The 23,600-nt window shown below is 38.1% G+C and overlaps 1 protein-coding gene across 3 annotated transcripts in view; it reads right to left on the bottom strand.

The window, feature by feature from the left end:
* Positions 1–5,037: 5,037 nt before the first annotated feature.
* Positions 5,038–23,600, bottom strand: part of LOC133640222 (src substrate protein p85-like) — a 53,533-nt gene continuing 34,970 nt past the window's right edge. For 2 of the 3 annotated variants that reach the window (XM_062033707.1, XM_062033708.1), the window contains 8 exons: positions 22,447–22,557; positions 17,981–18,091; positions 14,711–14,766; positions 9,582–9,651; positions 7,437–7,684; positions 6,842–6,944; positions 6,630–6,695; positions 5,038–6,391 (listed from right to left, as the gene is read on the bottom strand). In XM_062033707.1, coding sequence (XP_061889691.1) covers positions 6,252–6,391; positions 6,630–6,695; positions 6,842–6,944; positions 7,437–7,684; positions 9,582–9,651; positions 14,711–14,766; positions 17,981–18,091; positions 22,447–22,557 — 905 coding nt within the window. In that variant the 3' untranslated portion in view covers positions 5,038–6,251. The remainder of the gene's footprint in view (positions 6,392–6,629; positions 6,696–6,841; positions 6,945–7,436; positions 7,685–9,581; positions 9,652–14,710; positions 14,767–17,980; positions 18,092–22,446; positions 22,558–23,600) is intronic. The other variant, XM_062033709.1, reaches the window with a different exon arrangement.

The raw sequence follows: 23,600 nt of genomic DNA, 5'->3' as shown, positions 1-23,600 counted from the left end.
ATCCTCGCTCAAATTAATGGGGAAATTGTCGCTTTCTCGGTCCGAATCTCTCTCACTTCATGCGGCCATCATTGTAAACAATAGGGAACTTTGCGTATATGTTCAACTGACTACGTCACGCTACTTCCGGTAGGTGCAAGCCTTTTTTTTATCAGATACCAAAAGTTGCAATCTTTATCGTCGTTGTTCTATACCAGGGGTCACCAACGCGGTGCCCGCGGGCACCAGGTCGCCCGTAAGGACCAGATGAGTCGCCCGCGGGCCTGTTCTAAAAATAAAAAAATTTTTTAAAAAATTTAAAAAAAAAAAAAAAAAAAAATTTTATTTTTTTTTTCCCCCAAAATTAAATCTACATTGAAAAAAACACAAGATACACTTTCAATCAGTGCATCAACCCAAACAACCTCCCCCATGCACACTCATCCACTCACACAAAAGGGGTTATTTCTTTCTGCTACCAATATTCTGGTTCCCACAACATAGACAACACATCTGCAAGGGACACAGTCCCTGAAGCACACATGATTGTATAGGCTGCTGGTCCACTAACATTTTCATTAATTACTATTTTTTATGTAATTATTTTTATATTGTTTTACTTTCTTTTTTATCCAAGAAAATGTTTTTTATTTATTTATCTTATTTTATTTTATTTTTTAAATAAGGGCCTTATCTTCAACAGACCAGGTTGTCAATGAAATTAGATTTGTTTAAAGGGTTTTTTAAACCAGGCCCAGTCCAGATAATGTCCAAGTCGGACTCAGCAACACACACCTTCATTCATGTACACAGAAAAAAATTAGGGAACACAACAGATTGCATATAATTTATAAACAAAATTACATTTTCAAATTAAGCATTTATGTACAGTCCAGATTATGTCCAGGTCACTCAAATTAGGGAACACAACAACAGATATCATATAATCTATAAACATAATTATACTTTCAAAATAAGCCTTTGAGGACTTCTCATCTTTTTTTAAATGTTTTTTGGCATCATTATCGTTTTCAACCATGTAACTTTCTAAAGTTAGAAAATACTGAATAAATGTTTTAAAGAATGTAATACTAAGTGAATATCTGTTTTTGGCCTTAAAAATAAACATTTTACCGAGTACTATAATTAAATTGACTAAATCATGATTGTCAATGAACTCTCCTAAAATAACAGAAACCACATTAAGCTTCATAAACAAACCAATCCTTAAACACATTTTTTCAACTTCCACCCAAAACAAAGACACAATATGACAATACCAAAACAAATGCAGGGTGGATTCAGGCTCCTGACAACAAAATCGGCAATCATCTGACTCTGTCATATTCCATAATTTTAACATTTTCCCTGTGGGTAAGAAGTTATAAATCATTTTAATTTGAAAATAACGATTTTGCACATTGATAGTGGTTTTATAGATTAGTTTGAATATGGCATCCCATGACAACGGGCAGTCAAAAAAGTCCTCCCATTTTCCATTTGTGTTGTATGAGGCAGCCTTCAAAGATTTCTTTATTAAATAAAAATTATATATTTTTCTATTTATTTTAGTTCCTTTTTGCCAACTAGAATTTCTTATTAGAGGTTCACAAACTAATAATTTAGTAGTTCCATAATTAATTATTTGTTTCCATCTTTTCCCAATTACTCCAGTTAGTTGATAAAATGAAAAGCTTGAGCAAGCATCACCATACATAGCTCTAAATTCATCATACTTCATAATTTTACCATTCTCATTGATAATATAAATAAATAAATGATAAATGGGTTGTACTTGTATAGCGCTTTTCTACCTTCAAGGTACTCAAAGCGCTTTGACAGTATTTCCACATTTACCCATTCACACACACAGATGGCGGGAGCTGCCATGCAAGGCGCTAACCAGCAGCCATCAGAGGCAAAGGGTGAAGTGTCTTGCCCAAGGACACAACGGACGTGACTAGGAAGGTAGAAGGTGGGAATTGAACCCCAGTAACCAGCAACACTCCGATTGCTGGCACAGCCACTCTACCAACTTCACCACGCCGTCCCTATATCATTGACAAAAATGATTCCTCTTTCGAACATATTTTTCCAAAAGAAAGGCTTTCCATCTATTACAATATTAGAGTTCATCCATATTAACTGCTGCAAAATATTGTCTCTTTTTTCTGGCACATAAAATTGAAAACACCACTATGAGTGGATTGTTTCCTTTATGAACCCCGCCATGTTTCCCAGCAGACTCTCTGGGAGGGGATCACTTGTAAAAAAGGATACAATTTCTTTTGATACAGTACATGTTTTTTGTCCAACAGGACATTTGTGTACCACTCAATGTTTAAATACATCTTTGGAACAATTGATGCTTTTAAAGACAGACAAATAGCTTCAAAGTTGAGAAGTTTCAGGCCCCCATATTCATACTCTTTGTACAAAACCTTTCTTTTAATCTTTTCTGGTTTGCCGTTCCAGACAAAATCGAAGACCCTCTGCTCATAAATCTTAAAAAAGTTTTGTGATGGAGCTGGTAATGACAAAAACAAATAAATAAATTGAGGAATAATTAACGAGTTGGCAATAGACATTTTACCATACAAGGTTAAGGATTTCCCTTTCCATAATTGCATAATTTTGTCCAGCTTTCTTAGTCGATTATCATAATTTACTGAGCCTAGATCTTCCAGATTTTCTGGGACAACAACACCAAGTATGTTAACTGGTCCATCTGTCCACAAAACAGGCACTTCGCATTCCATTCGAAAGGACGTTCCCTTTAGATTTCCGATCCTTAACATTTTACATTTATCATAATTAAGCTTAAGGCCAGATTGCTGTGAAAATATGTCCAAAAGATTAAGAAGGTTCCGCAAACAATGAGGAACAATCTTATCTTTGTGAATCAGCCTTTTCTGACATGAACTTCATCAAGAACAAACACAGAACACGCCTCACTGATGCACATCTGCAAGACTCACTCAGAGTTGCAGTGTCAAGTTACACACCAGAGTACAACACACTAGTTAACAGCATGCAATGCCAGGCTTCCCACTAACTGACAAAGAAACAGATAACAGATTTGGTGTCCAGTTCAAAGTGTGACATGATTTAAAAATTTGAGAGTTAACTTTTGTATTTTACATGAGTTATTATTTGTACAAACATGGTGCAAAGTAATTCATGATTTGTTAAAAAATGTTAGTGGCTAGCTAGTTAAAATGGGATATTGTGATTTCACAAGACTGTCTTAGAAGTGATCATTTGAAAATGTTCAATTTGAAAAATGTGCACTTAGAGAAAATATAAAAATAAAGTGTTGCATATTGATATTTATCTGTTTCTATATATATTTATTGTGAGAAATCATTAAGATGATCATTGTTTCCACAAAGATAAATATTAATAATAACAGAGTTAAAGGTAAATTGAGCAAATTGGCTACTTCTGGCAATTTATTTAAGTGTGTATCTAACTGGTAGCCCTTCGCATTAATCAGTACCCAAGAAGTAGCCCTTGGTTTCAAAAAGGTTGGTGACCCCTGTTCTATACTAAATCCTTTCAGCAAAAAATGGCAATATCGCGAAATGATCAAGTATGACACATAGAATAGATCTGCTATCCCCGTTTAAATAAAAAAAATTCATTTCAGTAGGCCTTTAAATGCCCATTTCTCTGATGATGCAATTGTTGATGACTGAAGTGCTGTTCCTCCTCGTCCCACCCCCCGGATTGTAAATAATGTAAATAATTCAATGTATATACCCTGATGATTAACTTGTGTGATGACTGTATTATGATAGTATATATTTGTACCATGAATTGATTTACGTGGCCGACTTAAACAAGTTGAAAAACTTATTCGGGTGTTACCATTTAGTGGTCAATTGTACGGAATATGTATTGAACTGTGCAATCTACTAATAAAAGTTTCAATCAATCAATGCCTGTTAGCACCATACCCGGTCAGTCACAGGCCAACAGCTCTATGAAAACCAGCTGCTTATAACATGCGGGTAATAAGTGAATAGGGGCAACACTGGACGGATAAGCAGCCCAATGAGACACATTTGTTTGCATATTGGCTAAAGAGAATGTATTTTAAAAGATACAATTGTATGCATTTTTTTCACCTGGGTACACACCCAGGTGAAAAAAGTTACATGTGGCATGCTTCATTCACACTATTACAACCCATTGAAAACAATCATGGGATCACCAGACTGGACTGATGTTAATGCAGTTGTTTAAGTTTGCAGAAAAAAGCAGCTAACAGACGTGAAAATTGAAAATCTGTGGTGGAAATTGAAGGAAATCTCCATCTTACAAAGCTGATCTGACGACAAGCAGGGAATGATGGAGCTAGAAAGTATCTTTTTCCACATAGGTCCATGGACTGCAAGCTATTATAAAAGCCAGAGGTGGTGCAACAAGGTACTCGTGTTCTGAGTCCATCACTTTTTCCAGGGTTTGTGTAGGATCGTAAAGAATTAGAGCACACTTAAAACCATCTGTTAATAGCTTTGTTCAGAGCAGTCTGAATAATAAATCGGTCGTACGACCCTGTGGAAAGACTAACCGAACCATCTCGTAACTGGTTCCATCTGAAAATTCCATCCTCTTTTGTCTTTTTATAATGCTGATTTCAGTGTTGTGGTGCCGTCAGAGCGCCTAACGTACCCACATCTTCATCGTCAGCTCTCCTTGCTTTCCTTTGTATTTTTAGTGTTTGGGAGCAATCTAATCTTCTATTCCACCTGCCCGTCCATATTTACCTGGGACAGCAGTGACTGGGATAAAGTGTGGCTCCAACCAACCACCCTTTTGAGTCATTGGGAGACAAAATTAGCTTGCTTCCTTCAGGCCACTATTATTGGGCCTTGCTGCGGTAATAGTAAAAAAAAAAGGTAGTAGTATACAGAAATATGTGATATAGTAATACAGTAGTTCCTGTGTAATGTAATGTGTTCAGCTCACCATTGGTGCATAAGGACAAATATAATGTACATTTGCAAACTTCTTCCATCGGGTAAACAAAGTACTTTGATATACCATTTTTAAGTTACTATCATTTATTGAAAAACAACAGGGGTGATGAGACTCAAAAACAGAAGTACAGATAAAAATAATGCATTTGAAAAGGTCACTTTATTATAAAACCCCAAATGTGAAGAATGAAAGCCCTCGCACACAGACACAGACACACACAGACACACACGCACACACACACACACACACACACACACACGTGGTTACGCTACACAAGCAATATGTAAGAAACATTTGCTCACAGAATGTGGAATCTCCCCTTAACGGTTTGTTCTATTTCTTCACGTTGTCTCCACTGCAGGTAAATCTTTTTTGAAAAGGTCCCAGGCTCATTTGGTCATGATTACAGACGATTGGCCACAACCGCATCTCATGTCAATGAAAAGACACAAAAGAACGAGCTTACCCAGAGGCAAAAGAAAAAGCCACAGACAACAACAAATTGTGACAAGGAATAAAAAGGTTTTCAAATCTACTCTCAAAACATCATAAATATGATCTATCTGTACATGATTCTCATTCAACAGTAACAAAGCCAATACCATCACAGCCATGAGCTTTAGTGTTAATGTTGAGATATGCCCAGGTGCCCAGATATGCCCTTGACGCTGTTAAGTTCAAGATACAACTGATGCAACTGCAGATTCAAAGGAGATTTGCATACTGCATGAACTTCAATACGAAGCATAAGGTTGTTTTCAAGAACTTCTACATATGTTCTGTGTTTTGGTTTCATACAAACTATGATGAAAGGCCGAAGAAGTGAGAAAGGTTATCTTGTGGGTGGACTGCTTAGCATCCAGTGACCACTTTCTATCTTAAACTCAACACTGTTTTGAGACACTATTGTTACCAATCTGGTCTTTGAAAAGACTAAATGTTCCTCTCTAACCTTAGCAGTAGTACCTGATCGGCAGTTTTTGATGCTTAATTCTGAGAGATGACCCATTAAGTCCTAAAATGCAACCCATGGCTGCAAGGTGGAAACATTTACTAGATTTCCAAAAGGCCTTTCAGGTCTAGTCACGTTTTATGTGTTGAGTCATGTTTTCTCATCCTGCAGAATAATCAAGTTAGGTGGGGTGGAAAGGAGCAAAGGAAAGCTACGAGAAGACCTGAGATGTCTTGCACAGTGTTGAAGCACTATGATATGGAAAGGAGATTTTAAGAGAAAAGCATGACATGGTAAGAGTATTGGAAAGCATCTCCTTGTGTGCAGGGTGACATCATTGGCTGCGGACTTCCACGTAATTGGCAGGGAAAAGACCATAAACCCCTCTGCACATGCCTCTCCACCAGCCCTCATCGATCATCTCAATGTTGGTGATGACCTCATCGGGGTCGAAGGAGATCTCGTCTTCGCCGGCTGACACAGACAAATAAAGATTGGTGATGAATGCCCTCCTTCCACTGCCTTCTTTAAAGCAATACAAAACCATCGCAGGATATCAATGTTAGCTGAGATAGCTCAAACCTGCTACTAGACAAAGCTTAACATTAGCACAATCAATTTATCAATCAAATGATTGTTGACAAATCATACACTTACACTAAAAGACTTCCGGTACAATACTTTAAAGTTTATTTTATTTCACCACCCTCACCTGCTTGGTAATCATACAGGGCAACCGCTGTCATCCCAGGGTCATCACCATACTCGTACTGCCCCTCTGCAATACAAATAGCATTTGTTACGAGCTGGGGTATTTTATCACCAGAGTCAGCTGACACCGTTAACTGATTATTCAAAGAGAGGTTAAAACACACACACACGTTACTGTGCGTGTGTGTACCTTCAGCATGGATGTGTGTGTACCTTCAGCAGGGGTATCGTAAAGCACTTCCTGCTCGAAGTTACCCTTTGGTTCGGCATCATAAAGTTGTTCTCCATTCTCTTCAACAGCTTCATAATCTTTGTTCTAATAGGGAAAATATATTCTGTTACATTTATTATTACAATTTTTAGTCAGATCAATCTCAAAATTGCTGAGGATTATTTCGATTAATCTATATATTTAATTTTGCATGATTTGAATTTAATTTTGTTTTAATTTGACATGAGAATAGAACCTCGACATGCACGCACGCACGCACATCCGCCCGCCCGCCTGTGCTACTTCAACCTGCAAGTGCTTCAGCATAAAAGAAAACCCATCCCTGCAGAGCGTTCATAATACTTTATGGCGCTCAACTGTTCTAAGTAAAAATTGCTTAGCTATCCGAAATATTTGACATTTTGGAGTTTATCACTAAGGAAAATGGAGGTACTAGTTGAACTTGAATACTTATCAAGACCGAATACATTGAAAAAATGTTTTCGTTTGCAGTTGCTGATAGACAACGTATATTGGAAAGATCAATGAATGAGGAAAAACTAAACTGTACAAACGAACAGGCATCTTGAAGCCTACCTGGTATGTTGGAAAAGCAGAAGGCTGGACTGCTGGAGTCGGGCTAGGAGTGGTAACGGGGCTAGCAATTGGTACCGGGGAGGGGGTTTTGGCCCTCTCTTCTATTTTACGACGTGCCTCCTCTTGCTCCTGTTTCTCCTTGGCCTGTCGACGTGCTCTCTCCTCTTCAGCTCTCTTTCTGTCTTCTTCCTCCTTCTGCCTGGCAATATTCTCAAACTGGGCCTTAATACTGCCTGTGCTGCTGCCAGCTGACAAAAGAAGAATTGGGGAATAAGATACATTATTTGTAGGAATGAGAATGCTTATTTATGAAAATAAGATAGTTGGTCTTTTTTGCCACTTTTCCACTGCACAGTGGCGGGCCTCTCAAAATACCATAATTTATGTCACCACATGACCACAACTGAAGAAATAATATACAGAAACACACTTGCGCAATACTGGGCATTGAATCACCTCAACAGAGTACAAAATAGGCTACTTATTGGCACTTTTAAAAATCTATAAACATTCATCAGTTATTAAAACATCATTTACATGGTACAGTCAAAATTTTATTAATTGTAAAAAATATTAAACGTGAAAAAATTCAGAAATCAAATATTTGACCTCACAATTTGTAGCACTCAGCCGACGCTAGATAAGCCAGTGGTACCACTCATAGTTGGTTGATTCAAGTGGGAGTGGCGGGCAAACCATTTCACCGCCAGGACAGCTTAGTCAGCTTCCGGGGTCGGCCGACCTTGTCTCACGAGGTCTAGTGAGTCTCTAAATATCCTTTTTGGAAATTACCTTGCAAATATATATCTGCCACCTAATCAATGTTTTTCTCTCCTTCTGTGTGGGTTAAAAAAGGGAGTAATGGTTATTTCTCTGCTAGCCGGCTTTGATGCCACTTCCTGCTTTCGCAAATGACAACTTGTGATGGGATACTCACAATGCAAGTAATCACAGTCACATTTAACATAAGGCAACCTAGATTGGTGACTGTCAACAACCCGTGATCTGATTGGCTATCACAACTGTCTATCAACTGAATGTCCTCCGTTCGTTTCACTGCACAGCCGCCGCTAATGTTGATTTAGAAAGACTCCAGCAGAATTCATACAGCGATGGCAACAAGCTAGCTGAATTCTGATTGGATAAAAGCTCTAACGTGAAAACTAGCAACACTGGAGCCTAATATAACATGAAGAGAATATGGTAAAAAGGTTTATATATTTATGGAAACTAAATTAAAAATAAAAGTAACTTTTATTAATTTATGATCATGATTTATGTTAGGCCTGCAGAGAAGGCCTTGCTGGCCCTGACGGCACACCACTGGAACGTACTCACCCAACAAGGCTCTTCCATTGGCCAGTGGTCCGGGGACCGTTACTGGGCAAAAAGTTAGTTTGAAATTGAATTCATTTTATGTTTTGTCTTCCGGTTATCTTATTTTGAAAGAGTCTCAAATTGTAAGAGAGCACAGCTTGTATATTCAATGTGCACAATTGAATATCTTAGTTACTCAGACAGCAGTTTAGATAGGGGTACAATGTTTATGTCTCTCGTTTTCATGTTAGCATTTAAGCTAGTGAGCTGGCGCCAGTTTATCAAAGTGTGGTTATCAATCACGGTTTTTCGATAAATTTAATTGAAAACGGGAATAATATATGTCGGGACTTTTACTGTGGTTATCATTAATACCGTTTATCGTTACATCCCTAATTTGGAGATACACGATATGCTTTAAATTATTAAGAAATCAAAACACGTGGTAAGATTGCTTGTTATACTTTAGCGCTGGTCTGCTGTGTTCAAACTCCATTCCAAAGTTTCCACTTTGTTGCAGCAGTACAATATCTTGGTGTTCTTAGTCTCCTTTTAAATAAAAAGGCATGTCTCTTTTCCTGGGTTAACTGCCATTTGCCGTAATTGTAAAATAAGTAAGCCTTGTTTTTCGTCTGGCACAGTGTCTCATTCCAACTGATACACTAGTGTGTGTGTGTGACAATCATTGGTACTTTAACTTGACATTCGATGCAGGACAATTAAATGCAGATGACCTAAGTGCTGTCTGTTCTAAGGTAGTGTGCAGTGGAAAATCTCAAATCTTTGAGGCTTTGAAGTTGTCACACAATACATAGTGGGGGTGCTTACCAGCCTCCACGGGTCTAGTTTTCTGGTAAGATGGTTTGGGCTTCTCAACATCCTCAAACGTGCCTGCGCTCTGTCAGGAGACATGAAACGGTTATCGACAAACATCAAATCAAATCAAACTTTATTCATATAGCACTTTCCATACCAGGCAAGTGGCAAACACAAAGTCAGGGCTCGAATTTAACCACGGCAACTGCCGTCATTTGCCGTCATGACCTAAAAAATGTACCAACATCAGCGGCAAGAACATGACGTGACCACCCTTGACTTTTTACTTGTTAATGAACGAGGGATGTAACAGTAAACGGTGTAATGATAATTTGCGATAAAATTCCAGCCGGTTAGCAACACCGTCTAACTTTTTAATTACCGAAAAACTGTCATTTATTAATGCATTTTAGGCAACACAAAGTCAGGCACATGCGTACCAGCGTCGTTTGGCTTGATAATCATGGCGGACTAATGACACAGAATTTACTCCGGAGATTTCCCCTTAGAGTAAACGGAGCCAAGCGCTTGGTTTAATGACACACTTGTCCCCACACTAAAAGTATACAGTGAAGTAGAAAACTATTTGATGTTGCTTTCATTTTCTCAATATAGCGTTCATCAGCTGCTGTGACAGAGTTAATGAGGTGAGGAAACATGCAGCAGGTGATGTGTCATGAACATTGTCACAAATTGTTTATAAAATCTTTACTTTGTTTACTCCTCTTTATTTTGGTTGGCCAAACTGTTGTACTGATAGGGGGCTTTGGAAAAGAACAAAACTTGTTTATTTGACTTTATCTTCATTAGCCAAACGGCTTTGTGTTTTATTTTGATATCAAAAACTAAATATGTTTTTTTACATTGCTCGTTTTTTTCATGTCACAAAAGTATTACTTCAAAAACCATTCATGTGACATAGCACATTGTTAATGTGTTATTGTGTGTAGTTATTTTCTATACGACATATTTCTGCTCAAACTCTTAATGGATTTCTCCCGATACAGCATCTACATGTACATATTTTGAATAAATAAAAAATTAAAAAAACTCCCTCTTTCAAAATGTAAAAATAGAGATAAAAGCATCATGTAATGACAAAAAGCTGACAAGTTGAAATTCCATCCATCCATTTTCTACCGCTTGTCCCTTTTTGGGGTCGCAGGGGATGCTGGAGCCTATCTCAGCTGCATTCGGGCGGAAGGTGGGGTGCACCCTGGACAAGTCGCCACCTCATCGCAGGGCCAACACAGATAGACAAAGAATTAAAAAAAAACTAATATTTGTCTTTAGATACTGTATATGGTATACGTTTATCTATAGACTTTTTATTAGACATTACAAATGACATAATGGTATTACATTCACACCCCAGCACTGCTTTACCTAACAATCAGTAATCATGATTTCAATATTGATAACAATAATGTTAATTATTACTTTGGCCATAATTGGCAGCCCTAGATCTCATATATGAACACTATTTTTATCTATATGGACAAAAAGTTAAAATTCGAGGCCTGGACTTTGCTCCGAAGATTTCCCCTTGGAGTAAATGGAGCCATGCGCTTGGTTTAACATCATTTCCCCTCACTTCCCGCCGTGCGTTTGAGAGCGCACTGCTGTGTTTAGATGGAGACAGGTGTGGACAATATTGGAGACAGACGCACTTGTCCCCACACTAAAAGTATACAGCGAAGGAGAAAACTATTCGATGTTGCTTTTATTTTCTCAATACAGCGTTCATCGGCTGCTGTGACTGAGAGTTAATGACGTGAGAAAACATGCAGCAGGTGATGTGTCGTGAATGTTGTCACAACTTGTTTATAAAGTTTGTTTTTACTTTGTTTACTGGGATGTTCACTCGTCCTTTATTTATCTGCAAACTGTATCAGTGTTCAAATAACATCAATACTAGCTAAAATGTTTTGTCATCTCATCGAATTGAACACAGGCTGTGAAGATTGTGTATTCGATGTGAGGGGTGTCCCTCCTCTTTATTTTGGTTGGCCAAACTGTTGTACTGATAGGAGGCTTTGGAGAAGAACAAAGCTTGTTTATTTGACTTTATCTTCATTCGCCAAACTGCTGTGTGTTTTATTTTGATATCAAAAAGTAAACACCAGGTTGTTTTTTTTACATTACTTGTGTTAGTTTTCATGTCACAAAGGTATTACTTCAAAAACTATTCATGTGACATAACACGTTGTTAATGTGTTATTGTGTGCAGTTAATTCCTATACGACATATTTCTGCTCAAACTCTTAATGGAGTTGTCCCGATACATCATTTACATGTACATATAAATGTACCGTAATTTCCGGACTATAAGCCGCTACTTTTTCCCCTCGTTCTGGTCCCTGCGGCTTATACAACGGTGCGGCTTATTTACGGCCTGTTCTTCTCCGACACCGACGAAGAGGATTTCGGTGGTTTTAGTACGCAGGAGGAAGACGATGACACAATGATTAAAGACTGACTTTTCATATACCGGTAGGCTGGTTATTTTGATAACGTACATGCGAGTACTTTGTATTACTTTGCACCGTTGTATTATTTGTACTCTGCACGAATGCTGTTCGCCATGTCAAAGATGTGAAAGTTTGATTGAATGATTGAAAGATTTATTGTTAATAAATGGGACGCTTTGCGTTCCCAAACAGTCATCTCTGTCCCGACAATCCCCTCCGTGGTAGCAGGAACTCCTATATACTACAGTAATTACTCATCAAAACCCTGCGGCTTATAGTCGGGTGCGGCTTATATATGGAGCAATCTGTATTTTCCCCTAAATTTAGCTGGTGCGGCTTATAGTCAGGTGCAGCTTATAGTCCGGAAATTACGGTACATAACTTAAATAATTAATAAAAAAACCCTCCCTCTATCAAAATGTAAAAAATTAGATAAAGGCATCGTGGAATGACAACAAGCTGACAAATTGATATTATTAAAAAATAACAAAAAACTAATATTTGTCTTTAGATATATGGATAACGTTTATCTATAGTCATTTTTATTAGACATTACAAATGACTTGTTGGTATTACGTTCACACCCCAACACTGCTTTACCTAACAGTAACCATGATTTCAATATTGATAACAATAATCTTAATTATTACTTTGGCCATAATTGGCAGCCCTAGAGCTCACACATTATATATATATATATATATATATATATATATATATATATATATATATATATATATATATATATATATATATATATATATATATATATATATATATATATATATATATTTTAACTTGGCCCGGCCACAGATGTACAGTATAAAATCATGCACTTAGGGATGGAGACTGTTTCTACAAACAGTTGTGAAAGAATGGGCCGCTCTCAGTGATTTCCAGCATGCAACAAATCCAGTCGTGAAATTTCCTTGCTCCTAAATATTCTAAAGTCAACTGTCGGCTTTATTATAAGAAAATGGAAGAGTTTGGGGACAACAGCAGCTCAGCCACAAAGTGGTAGGCCATGTAAACTGACAGAGAGGGGTCAGCGGATGCTAAAGCGCATAGTGCAAAGAGGTTGCCGACTTTCTGCAGTCAGTTGCTACAGAGCTCCAAACTTCATGTGACCTTCCAATTAGCCCACGTACAGTACACAGAGAGCTTCATGGAATGGGTTTCCATGGCCGAGCAGCTGCATCTAAGCCATACATCACCCAGTCTAATGCAAAGCGTCGGATGCAGTGGTGTAAAGCACATCGCCACTGGACTCTAGAGCAGTGGAGACGCGTTCTCTGAAGTGATGAATCACGCTTTTCCATCTGGCAATCTGATGGACGAGTCTGGGTTTGGAGGTTGCCAAGAGAGTGGTACATTTTGGACTGCATTGTGCCGAGTGTGAAATTTGGTGGAGGAGAAATTATGGTGTGGGGTTGTTTTTCAGGAGTTGGGCTTGGCCCCTTAGTTCCAGTGAAAGGAACTTTGAATGCTCCAGGATACCAAAACATTTTGAACAATTCCATGCTCCCAACCTTGTGGTAACAGTTTGGAGCGGGCCCCTTCCTCTTCCAACATGACTGTGCAGCAGTGCACAAAGCAAGGTCCATAAAGACATGGATGACAAAGTATGGTGTGGATGAACTTGACTGGACTGTACAGAGTCCTGACCTGAACCCGATAGAACACTTTTGGGATGAATTAGAACAGAGACAGAGCCAGGCCTTCTCGATCAACATCAGAGTGTGACCTCACCAATGCGCTTTTGGAAGAATGGTCGAAAATTCCTATAAACACACTACAGTTGAAGCTGTAATAACTGCAAAAGGTGGACCAACATCATATTGAATTCACCCCATGGGTTAGGAATGGGATGGCACTTCAAGTTCATATGTGAGTCAAGGCAGGTGGCCAAATACTTTTGGCAATATAGTGTATATATATATGCATGCATTCTTTAGAGCCCCTGCCTCGAAAGAAAATATTGTTTGCCTTGGTGCCCTAAAATATGAGCACTTTAGGCAACACTTGCCTTGACCTTAAAAAGTTAAATTTGAGGCCTGCAAAGTGCTGGACAAAACAAAACAATAATAGAAGAGAAAAAAACTTTCACACACGCAGAGCATTTTAACAAAGCAAAAAACAAAACATGGCGTGGCACTGAGGTTTTGAGGAAAAACGCCACCTTTGTGTCCACACTGGAGAATAACTAAAATTAACACCATTTAAAAAATATAGTACAAAACATATCTAAAAATTTTAATATAAATAATAAAAACAGAGAATAATAGTACAAATATTAATGATTAAGACAGAAAACAACACAATGAAATAATAAAAAACAAACGATCAGTAGAAAGACTTATTAAAAAGGTGTGTCTTAAGCCTTTTTTTTTTTCAACGCTCTCTGCAGTCCTGAGGCTCTCTGGTAGCCTGTTCTACAGGTGGGGGCCATAGTGGCTAAATGCCGCCTCACCGTGGGTCTTTGTTCTGGTATTTGGTAAAGATAAAAGGCCAATGCCAGAGGACCGATCCGCGAGGTTTGATACGGTAAAAGCACAAGGCCATTAAGATATTTGAAAACGAATAATAGAACTTTAAAATCGACCCTGAAGCGGACGGGGAGCCAACGCATCAACTTTAAAACTACACTGCAAAGATGCAAACATAATGTACCTTATCCATCCGGTCATTCTGAACACCAAATTTCCCTCCAAACCCCTTGGAGTAATCTAGGGGAATTAGGGAAGAAGAGAATAAATTAGTACAAATATATTAAAACAACCACAGTCAGTATCCAAACTCAAAAAACAACATTCCATTGGATTTTGCTCTTAAAAGAATGTATTTAGCAAATATATTCTATAAATCAAATAATTAGAAATTAGGTGTCGTTTAGTTCAGATAAAGCAGACTGTGGTTGAATGACTTCACAAAACAAAAAAAAGCTGTGGATCAGAAAATGGGCTGTTGGGCTCATGCAAACCTGTAGAAAGGAGTAGCATAAAATGCACACAACAGAAAGACAATCATATAAGCCTGTATGGTGTCAAGCAGCCATCTTGCCTTGTTATCAGAAATAATTAGACATGGTCACAGTGGGAGGCCTAGCAAAAAAACAAAAAGCAAGTATCATGCAAATCTCCCTTCCCCCGTTACCAAAAGAAAAACAAAAAACAGGCATCACATCACGGCAGTAATAAAACTTTTTTTTTTACTCTTTATATAATTCTGATGATGGTCATCATATAAAGGCTTGTATCCTAGTATATTTATTTTTCTACATAAGGGAGAAACTGCAAACTGTTTGTATTGTATTGATATTGCTGTAAGTCTCGAAAGGGGTATAAGCTCCTGCCACAGATGAGTAACATTGACCTGATGCTTCAACATTTGAAATAAACAAAATCTAAAAACGATGGTCTTATTCTGCCTAGATTTTTACTAGACTGACAAAAGAGGACCAAACATGTTAAATCACCACCTACAGAGGCATTACTAAGTCATATTCCAAGTTCTCTGTAAAACCAGCATGTGCCATAGAAATAAGGATGCATACTAAAATTGACTTACAAATTAACTTTCGACTGTCCATACCATACCATATTACAATAATATGGTATGGTAATAAGGTTTCAACAAGTGAAATTTAAGTCTTCTGAATACTTTTTTAAAGGCCTACTGAAACCCACTTATACCGACCACGCAGTCTGATAGTTTATATATCAATGATGAAATCTTAACATTGCAATACATGCCAATACGGCCGGGTTAACTTATAAAGTGCAATTTTAAATTTCCTGCGAAACTTCCGGTTGAAAACGTCTATGTATGATGATGTATGCGCGTGACGTCAATTGTTGAAACGGAAGTATTCGGACACCATTGTATCCAATACAAAAAGCTCTGTTTTCATCGCAAAATTCCAGAGTATTCTGGACATCTCTGTTGGTGAATCTCCTAGTCACGTCCGTTGTGTCCTTGGGCAAGACACTTCACCCTTTGCCTCTGATGGCTGCTGGTTAGCGCCTTGCATGGCAGCTCCCGCCATCAGTGTGTGAATGTGTGTGTGAATGGGTAAATGTGGAAATACTGTCAAAGCGCTTTGAGTACCTTGAATGTAGAAAAGCGCTATACAAGTACAACTCATTTGTCATTTATCATTTATAAGACTGCAAAGAAGAAAGCTGTAGGTGGGATCGGTGTAATAGCGGCTGGCTGCAGCAACACAACCAGGAGGACTTTGAGATGGATAGCAGACCGCATCGTTGATCGGGTGAAGTCCTTCGTCGCTCCGTCGATCGCTGGAACGCAGGTGAGCACGGGTGTTGAGCAGATGAGGGCTGGCTGGCGTAGGTGGATAGCTAATGTTTTTAGCATAGCTCTGTGAGGTCTGGTAGCTAAGTTAGCTTCAATGGCGTCGTTAGCAACAGCATTGTTAAGCTACGCCAGGCTGGAAAGCATTGACCGTGTAGTTACAGGTCCATGGTTTAATAGTATTGTTGATTTTCTGTCTATCCTTCCAGTCAGGGGTTTATTTATTTTGTTTGTATCTGCAGTTAAGCCCGATGCTATCACGTTAGCTCCGTAGCTAAAGTGCTTCGCCGATGTATTGTCGTGGAGATAAAAGTCACTGTGAATGTCCATTTCGCGTTCTCGACTCTCATTTTCAAGAGGATATAGTATCCGAGGTGGTTTAAAATACAAATCCGTGATCCACAATAGAAAAAGGAGAGAGTGTGGAATCCAATGAACCCTTGTACCTAAGTTACGGTCAGAGCGAAAAAAGATATGTCCTGCACTGCACTCTAGTCTAGTCCTTCACTCTCACGTTCCTCATCCACGAATCTTTAATCCTGGCTCAAATGAATGGGGTAATCGTCGCTTTCTCGGTCCGAATCGCTCTCGCTGCTGGTGTAAACAATGGGAAAATGTGAGGAGCCCTTCAACCTGTGATGTCACGCTACTTCCGGTACAAGCAAGGCTTTTTTATCAGCGCCCAAAACGTTATCGTCGATGTTCTCTACTAAATCCTTTCAGCAAAAATATGGCAATATCGCGAAATGATCAAGTATGACACATAGAATGGATCTGCTATCCCCGTTTAAATAAAAAAAAATCATTTCAGTAGGCCTTTAAGACTCCTAATAAATTCTAACCGGACTGCACAGTTAGTTCGTTTTGTAGTTATGAAAAGCGCCCACAAAAATAAAAACATAATGAATACATACAATTTGAAGTTTATGATTTTGTTTTGAATAAGCATCGCAAAAATATATTTTTAAGTTATTTTATTATCATATCCAAGACATTTCATTAGATGTTAATTAAACGTAGGACATTTAAGGCCTTAAATTCTAATTGGATTCTAAATGGATTTTAGACTTTTTAAAACTTTTGTTGACCCCACATATACTGTGTGGTTGTGGGAAAGTACATCGCATAAGAAAACAGAGCGATTTAGAGGGTACACTGGATTGAATAGTGACTGCCACCTTTTTCAAGTCTACTTTTTTTTTCAATCAACCGGACAAGACTTTCTTTTACAACACAGTCAAATAATTAATTTTGAAGACATAATGGATGGGTCTTATTGGTGATATGCACATACATTTGTAGACTTGTTTTTTTTAGCTTGTGCTAGGCGACTTGACATTCTGTAACTTTCTGCCTTTGGCAAGCCTCTAAAAACAATGCTGTCTGCATCTGTGCTAGTTGGAGTTGAACAAAAAACGGGATGTAGCCTAGCAGTGGAAGGTATAAAAAGGGAGCAGGTATTTCAAGGCATGGCCATTCTGATGAAGAGGAGACATAGGAGATCAATAACTACTGTAAGAGTGGGTATGAAGTTGAGATGTATTTTGCACAAGACAGGGATGGCAATGACCATGTAAAGGGTTCTGAAATGGGAAAGAAGATTCTATGTGTTTAGGAAAGGAATAGTGCCTTTTTGGGACTCATGCTTGGCCAGGCTCTCCTTGTACTCATAGCCCAGAGCACACTGGTCCTGCTTCTCCACCTCTACCCCATACTGCCCTCCAAACCCACGCTTATAGTCTGTAACATAACACACACAAATATACCAACACCACACAAGACAGATGTACAACGGCACTTGTCACATGCAGTAATGATTGAAACCCAGTCAGTGGTTAAAATGTAGTGGTAATATAAGGTTTATGACAACAATCAGTCTATGTAAACCAACACGAAAAAAAACATTGTTGTTCAACATGTTCTACATGAGAAATATTTGTTTAATCTTGTCTCAAAACCTGCAAGTACTCCCAAATGTATTAATTAATCTTAAATTAATTTCTTCCTATGATAAAGTCAGTACAAAGTGTGCAAAAGTAATAGATGGAATCACCGCATAATCACAATTCAGTATTCGCAACCCTGCACAGTTGTGATCAAAAGGTTTTTTGTTATTTGTGCAAAAAATGTGTGCTTTTGCTCTCCAAAAATGTTATGTCCATAATAATCCATAAATATGTTACGTGTACAGCTCTGGTAATGGGTACATTCGCACCCACCTGCACAAATGTAACAATCAAAATAAATATGACTTTTTTTTGTTTACTAGGGCATGCATATATAATATGCATTAGTTTGACCATTTAAAATCAACGATAATAAAAAGGAGATGCTTGGAAATAGCATAAAAATGCCCCAAAAAACTTGGAAAAACGCGATTCATAGCGTTATTTTTTGGTGTAACCATCATGAGCGTTCTGTTCAGGTATATTTCTTTTATATTTTGATAAATCATCATATTTATGTATTACTACATTTAAATAGGTATTGATCAATCTTTTAGCTGTGTGTATTTGATTTCAGTTTGCTTTTGACATCTTATTTAGAGTTGTAGTTGAAACTTTTACAACCTTGTGTTGCGCTCATGATGGCGTAACCAAACTAGATTTCATTTAATGATCTTATTTTGATTATTTATTCCCTTTTTTACATTTAGTATATTTAAATATTCATTTATAAACATTGAATACATTTCAAATATCAATAAAATGCAATTGCCTTCATCTTATAGGGTAATGTTTAGTTACACCAAGTCATGAGCGTAACACTAAGCTTCATCACTTTGACTTGTAATATCTCTAATTCTGGTGGTGTTTTATGCTTTTTTCTTTTTGGAACATGTACTATACATATAATACAATAAAGTTCCATATAAAATTATGTTTCTAGCAATACTTTAATTTTGCCTTTGAAAGTAACACGCAGCTCCATTCGTGGAGCTGTATTGAAAGTAACACTCCAATGTCCATTAGTGGAGCTGTACACTTACCCTTTCAGCACATAATACAGCACAAAATACTTGGTGTTTTGAATGGCTGAGCACCTTTGTTTGTACCTTCAACTTCTTTCAAGTGCAAATCCACAGGAAAGAAGCACAAGACGTACAGGATGTGGCACTTTCACAACAAACTATGCAGTGTTGATGCTCTTAACTTAATTGTGTTGTCCAATGACATTAAATTGAATTGAAATGGTGGTTCTTTATAGAAGTTGCCATTATTTTTATTCTTGTATTTATTTTTTTAGAAAGCTATGATTTTATTGACCTTCTACGATGCCACCCAAGCGTTCTGCACATTTATAGAATTTTGGCAAAAAACCTAAGCGCCAGAAAAAGGAAATTACCTTAAAGGAGAAGGCAATAACTTTTGGGTATGTCAAAGCAAGAAAAAACATCTGTAACTCTCCATGATGGAGTGAATGAGAGCACAGTTCAATACATGATAAAAAAGAAGGAAATCTGAAGCACTGTAACAGCAAGTTTTTCCAGTTGGTCTTCATCATTCATACTTTTGAGCAACTTTAGTGGACAGTACCTATACATTTTACAATTTTAAATGTATTTAATAAGTGTGTGGTAGATCCATCCATCCATCCATTTTCTACCGCTTGTCCCTTTCGGGGTAGCTGGGGGTGCTGGAACCTATCTCAGCTGCATTCGGGCGGAAGGCGGGGTACACCCTGGACAAGTCACCACCTCATCACAGGGCCAACACAGATAAACAGACAACAATTACACTCACATTCACACACTAGGGACATATTAAACCTAAAATCCTAAACCTGGATTGTGTTTCTATGCATATATCTTGTTAGCTTCCTTCGTCACCAACAAACATCCATCCATCCATTTTCTACCGCTTATCCTTTCGGGGTAGCGGGGGGTGCTGGAGCCTATCTCAGCTGCATTCAGGCGGTATGTGGTGTACACCCTGGACAAGTCGCCACCTCATCGCAGGGCCAACACGGACAGACAACATTCACACTCACATTCACACACTAGGGCCAATTCAGTGTTGCCAATCAACCTATCCCCAGGTACATGTCTTTGGAGGTGGGAGGAAGCCGGAGTACCCGGAGGGAACCCACGCAGTCACGGGGAGAACATGCAAACTCCACACAGAAAGATCCTGAGCGCAGGATCGAACCCAGGACCTTCGTATTGTGAGGCAGATTAACCCCTCTGCCACTGTGCTTCCCCACCAACAAACAATTGTAATTAAATAGAGATGGGAAGGATTATGGTAGCTAAATTGAATTCAATAATTACAAAATTAACTTTTATTGCAGAAGTTGATCCGAAATCAACCCAAAGCCAGCAGTAGGATTTGGAGGGGGAGGAGCGAGCTGGCATAGCGGTGGTGGTGCCTAGAAACAGCAGCATGTGCCGATCAATTGGCCACCAATCAGTATCGGACAATTTTTGTGGAAAAAGTATGTGATTGCCATTGCCAATGAATGCCTTTTAATGCCGATCACAAACAATCCTATGGCTGACACTATTTTATTTTTGGTCCTCCAGCTGACAAGCGGTTAGTAGCTAATTGTGTGTTTCCATACACAGAGTGAAGCCGCTCCCCTAAACTAATAATAATCACCTCCATTGCAGCACATAAACTGTATTTCTTAGTATCCCAAGTGTCATTATCACTAAAGGACAAGGCTAAATATGTTACACACCGAGATCAAGCCATGCAAAGCTAACAGCTATGAACACAACACAGATAAATAAGTGCTTAGTAAAAAACATGTCTAAATAGAACTCTGTTGCTGCCAAAAGTAAGCAGCTATCAACAGGAAATGAACAAGTTGATTAACAAAACTCTAGAGAAAGCATAATAGCAACATTTTTTGTTAGTGTTTACAAACTCATGGTAATTTTCCTGGACACAGGAGGACTTTAGGGCAAACACCAAAGGATTTAAATGAGTAGTAGATGGTAGTTGTTGCATTTGTTTAGTTATTTAGTACTATTGACTTTGTTTTGAACAACAATTGTATTTAATATAAGAAAATAAGGAACAAATTTAAATATTGTGTTGATATTGATAAACTGTAAATAGCATTTGTCATAAACAAATGGAAAAATGTACAGTTAATACAGTTGATGGGTATTGGTAAAAGCCAATTTCACTAATGAATGATCGGTAGTGGAATTTGCAGCAGAAAACCCTGATTGAAACATCCCTAACCAGGCTTTAGTAGAGTCTCAAAAACAGACATTTTAAAGGGCTTTGCAATTACTGCCATTTATTTACTGTTTGCCGAGAGTCTAATATTGTAACCACCCAGAATAGTGGAGATCTACTGTATTTGTTTAGGAAAGGTAACATAGCTATATATCCTCTTTAAAGAGCACTAACAATGAACCTTACATTCAACTCTGCACTAGTTTTGGAAAAAAATGTCACGTCAAATGTTAGGACTTCACATGGAACTCAAAATAAAGTCTCACATTTTCTGCACACATACTCTGATTTTTACAGGACTATTCAATTAGGTGCAATATAAAATGGCAAGTGAAAAATTATTATATTTTATAAATAGTGAAAAAAATTATTTATATTTATTAACTACTAAAACAATACAATACTGGAAAAACTATATGTTAATACTAATTAAAAAACACAGATTTGTTTTTAAATATATGTATACAATTTGTAAGCATGTTAAAGAAAATACATACATCAACACCAATTATGCAAATTCTATGATGACATTATATTGACCACGTCCACACCACGCACCCCCTGGCCACGGTCCCATCACCACAGGTATAATGGCAATCTCGGGGAAATCCTGGATGATTCTAATTTACATTTAACACACTTCCTTGTGGTCTAGATATTATTCATTTGATATGTTTTAGTGAACGATACAGAGCCGCATAAAAAAAAGCGTGTGATTTTACACTTGTTTTGACACTTTGACATTGTATAACATGAGTATCCAACATTATAAAAACCTTTATAATTCAGTAGAATCTGTTTATCTTTTAATCATCATCAACATGATTAAGTAAAGATGAGTTCAAGGAAATCTTGTTGTATTACAGTCAATCATGTAAAGAATGTTAAATCAGACAAATGTAATACCTTTCTGGGATTCATGGAGCTGTAGTTTCTCCTGGTGGTCCCATCCCAAAGCAGATTTATCCTGCCTGTCAGTCTGCACGCCGAATTTGCCACCAAAACCTTTGACATAGTCTGTAGGAACACATTACAAAAAGGTTTGGTCACTGAACTACCTTTTCACATGCCTTCACTTTCTCTCATCAACAAATGTAGTATTGTGTGAAACAGGACAATTGGCTGCAATATATATATACACACATATACATATAAATATATATACACACACACACACACACATATATACAGGCACACACATATACCTGTATATATATATACATATACCGTAAACGCACGCACGCACGCACGCACGCACGCACGCACGCACGCACGCACGCACGCACGCACGCACGCACGCACGCACGCACGCACGTCCTCAGATACATCTTGAGGATCTCATGGAGAGACCACATCACCAATGAAGAGGTGATGAGAAGGGCAGGGGTAGCACCATTGTCTGATATAGTCTCTGACATGAGAAGGAGAATGGCTGGACACGTACTCCGACTGCCAAAAGAGAGACCGGCAAGTGTGGCAATGGACTGGGTACCAGAAGGGGGAAAGAGGAAGAGAGGACGGCCAAAGAAGACGTGGAGACAAACAGCCAAGGAAGACCTGAGAGAGATGGTAGTCAGCTGGCATGGAGCAAGAAGGGTCGCCAGTGACCGGAACAAATGGAGGGGACTCGTCGCCCAATGTTCCAACAGGAATGGGAGGAACTAAGTCTAAGTAAGTCTAAGTAAAGAGGGTGTTAAGTTGCTGCAATAAAGCCATTCATTCATTTATCGTCATCAGTACGGCACAGCTACATCCTCAACATTCACCGATGGATACCCATACAGAATTTACGTTAAGATTACATAGGCTTAGAGTGTTTAAGAAGATAGTTCAATTCAGTTTCAGTTTATTTCGAACGTGCATACGATACTATGTAATGCATCACATATTTCCAGTAGTTTCCTTACAGGGCGCCCGAAAAGGAGTACGAAGAAGCAGAGAATATTTAATCCTACCCCTTTCTATATCATAGCAAACTTATCCCATTTCCTTGTTCTCTGTTTGTAACAGAACAGTGAATAAATAAATAATGAATAAAAAATACACCATACAACAAAAAA

The sequence above is a fragment of the Entelurus aequoreus genome, linkage group LG02 (assembly GCF_033978785.1).
Source record: "Entelurus aequoreus isolate RoL-2023_Sb linkage group LG02, RoL_Eaeq_v1.1, whole genome shotgun sequence".
Lineage (NCBI taxonomy): Eukaryota > Metazoa > Chordata > Actinopteri > Syngnathiformes > Syngnathidae > Entelurus > Entelurus aequoreus.
This window is presented reverse-complemented; position numbering and strand designations above follow the sequence as displayed.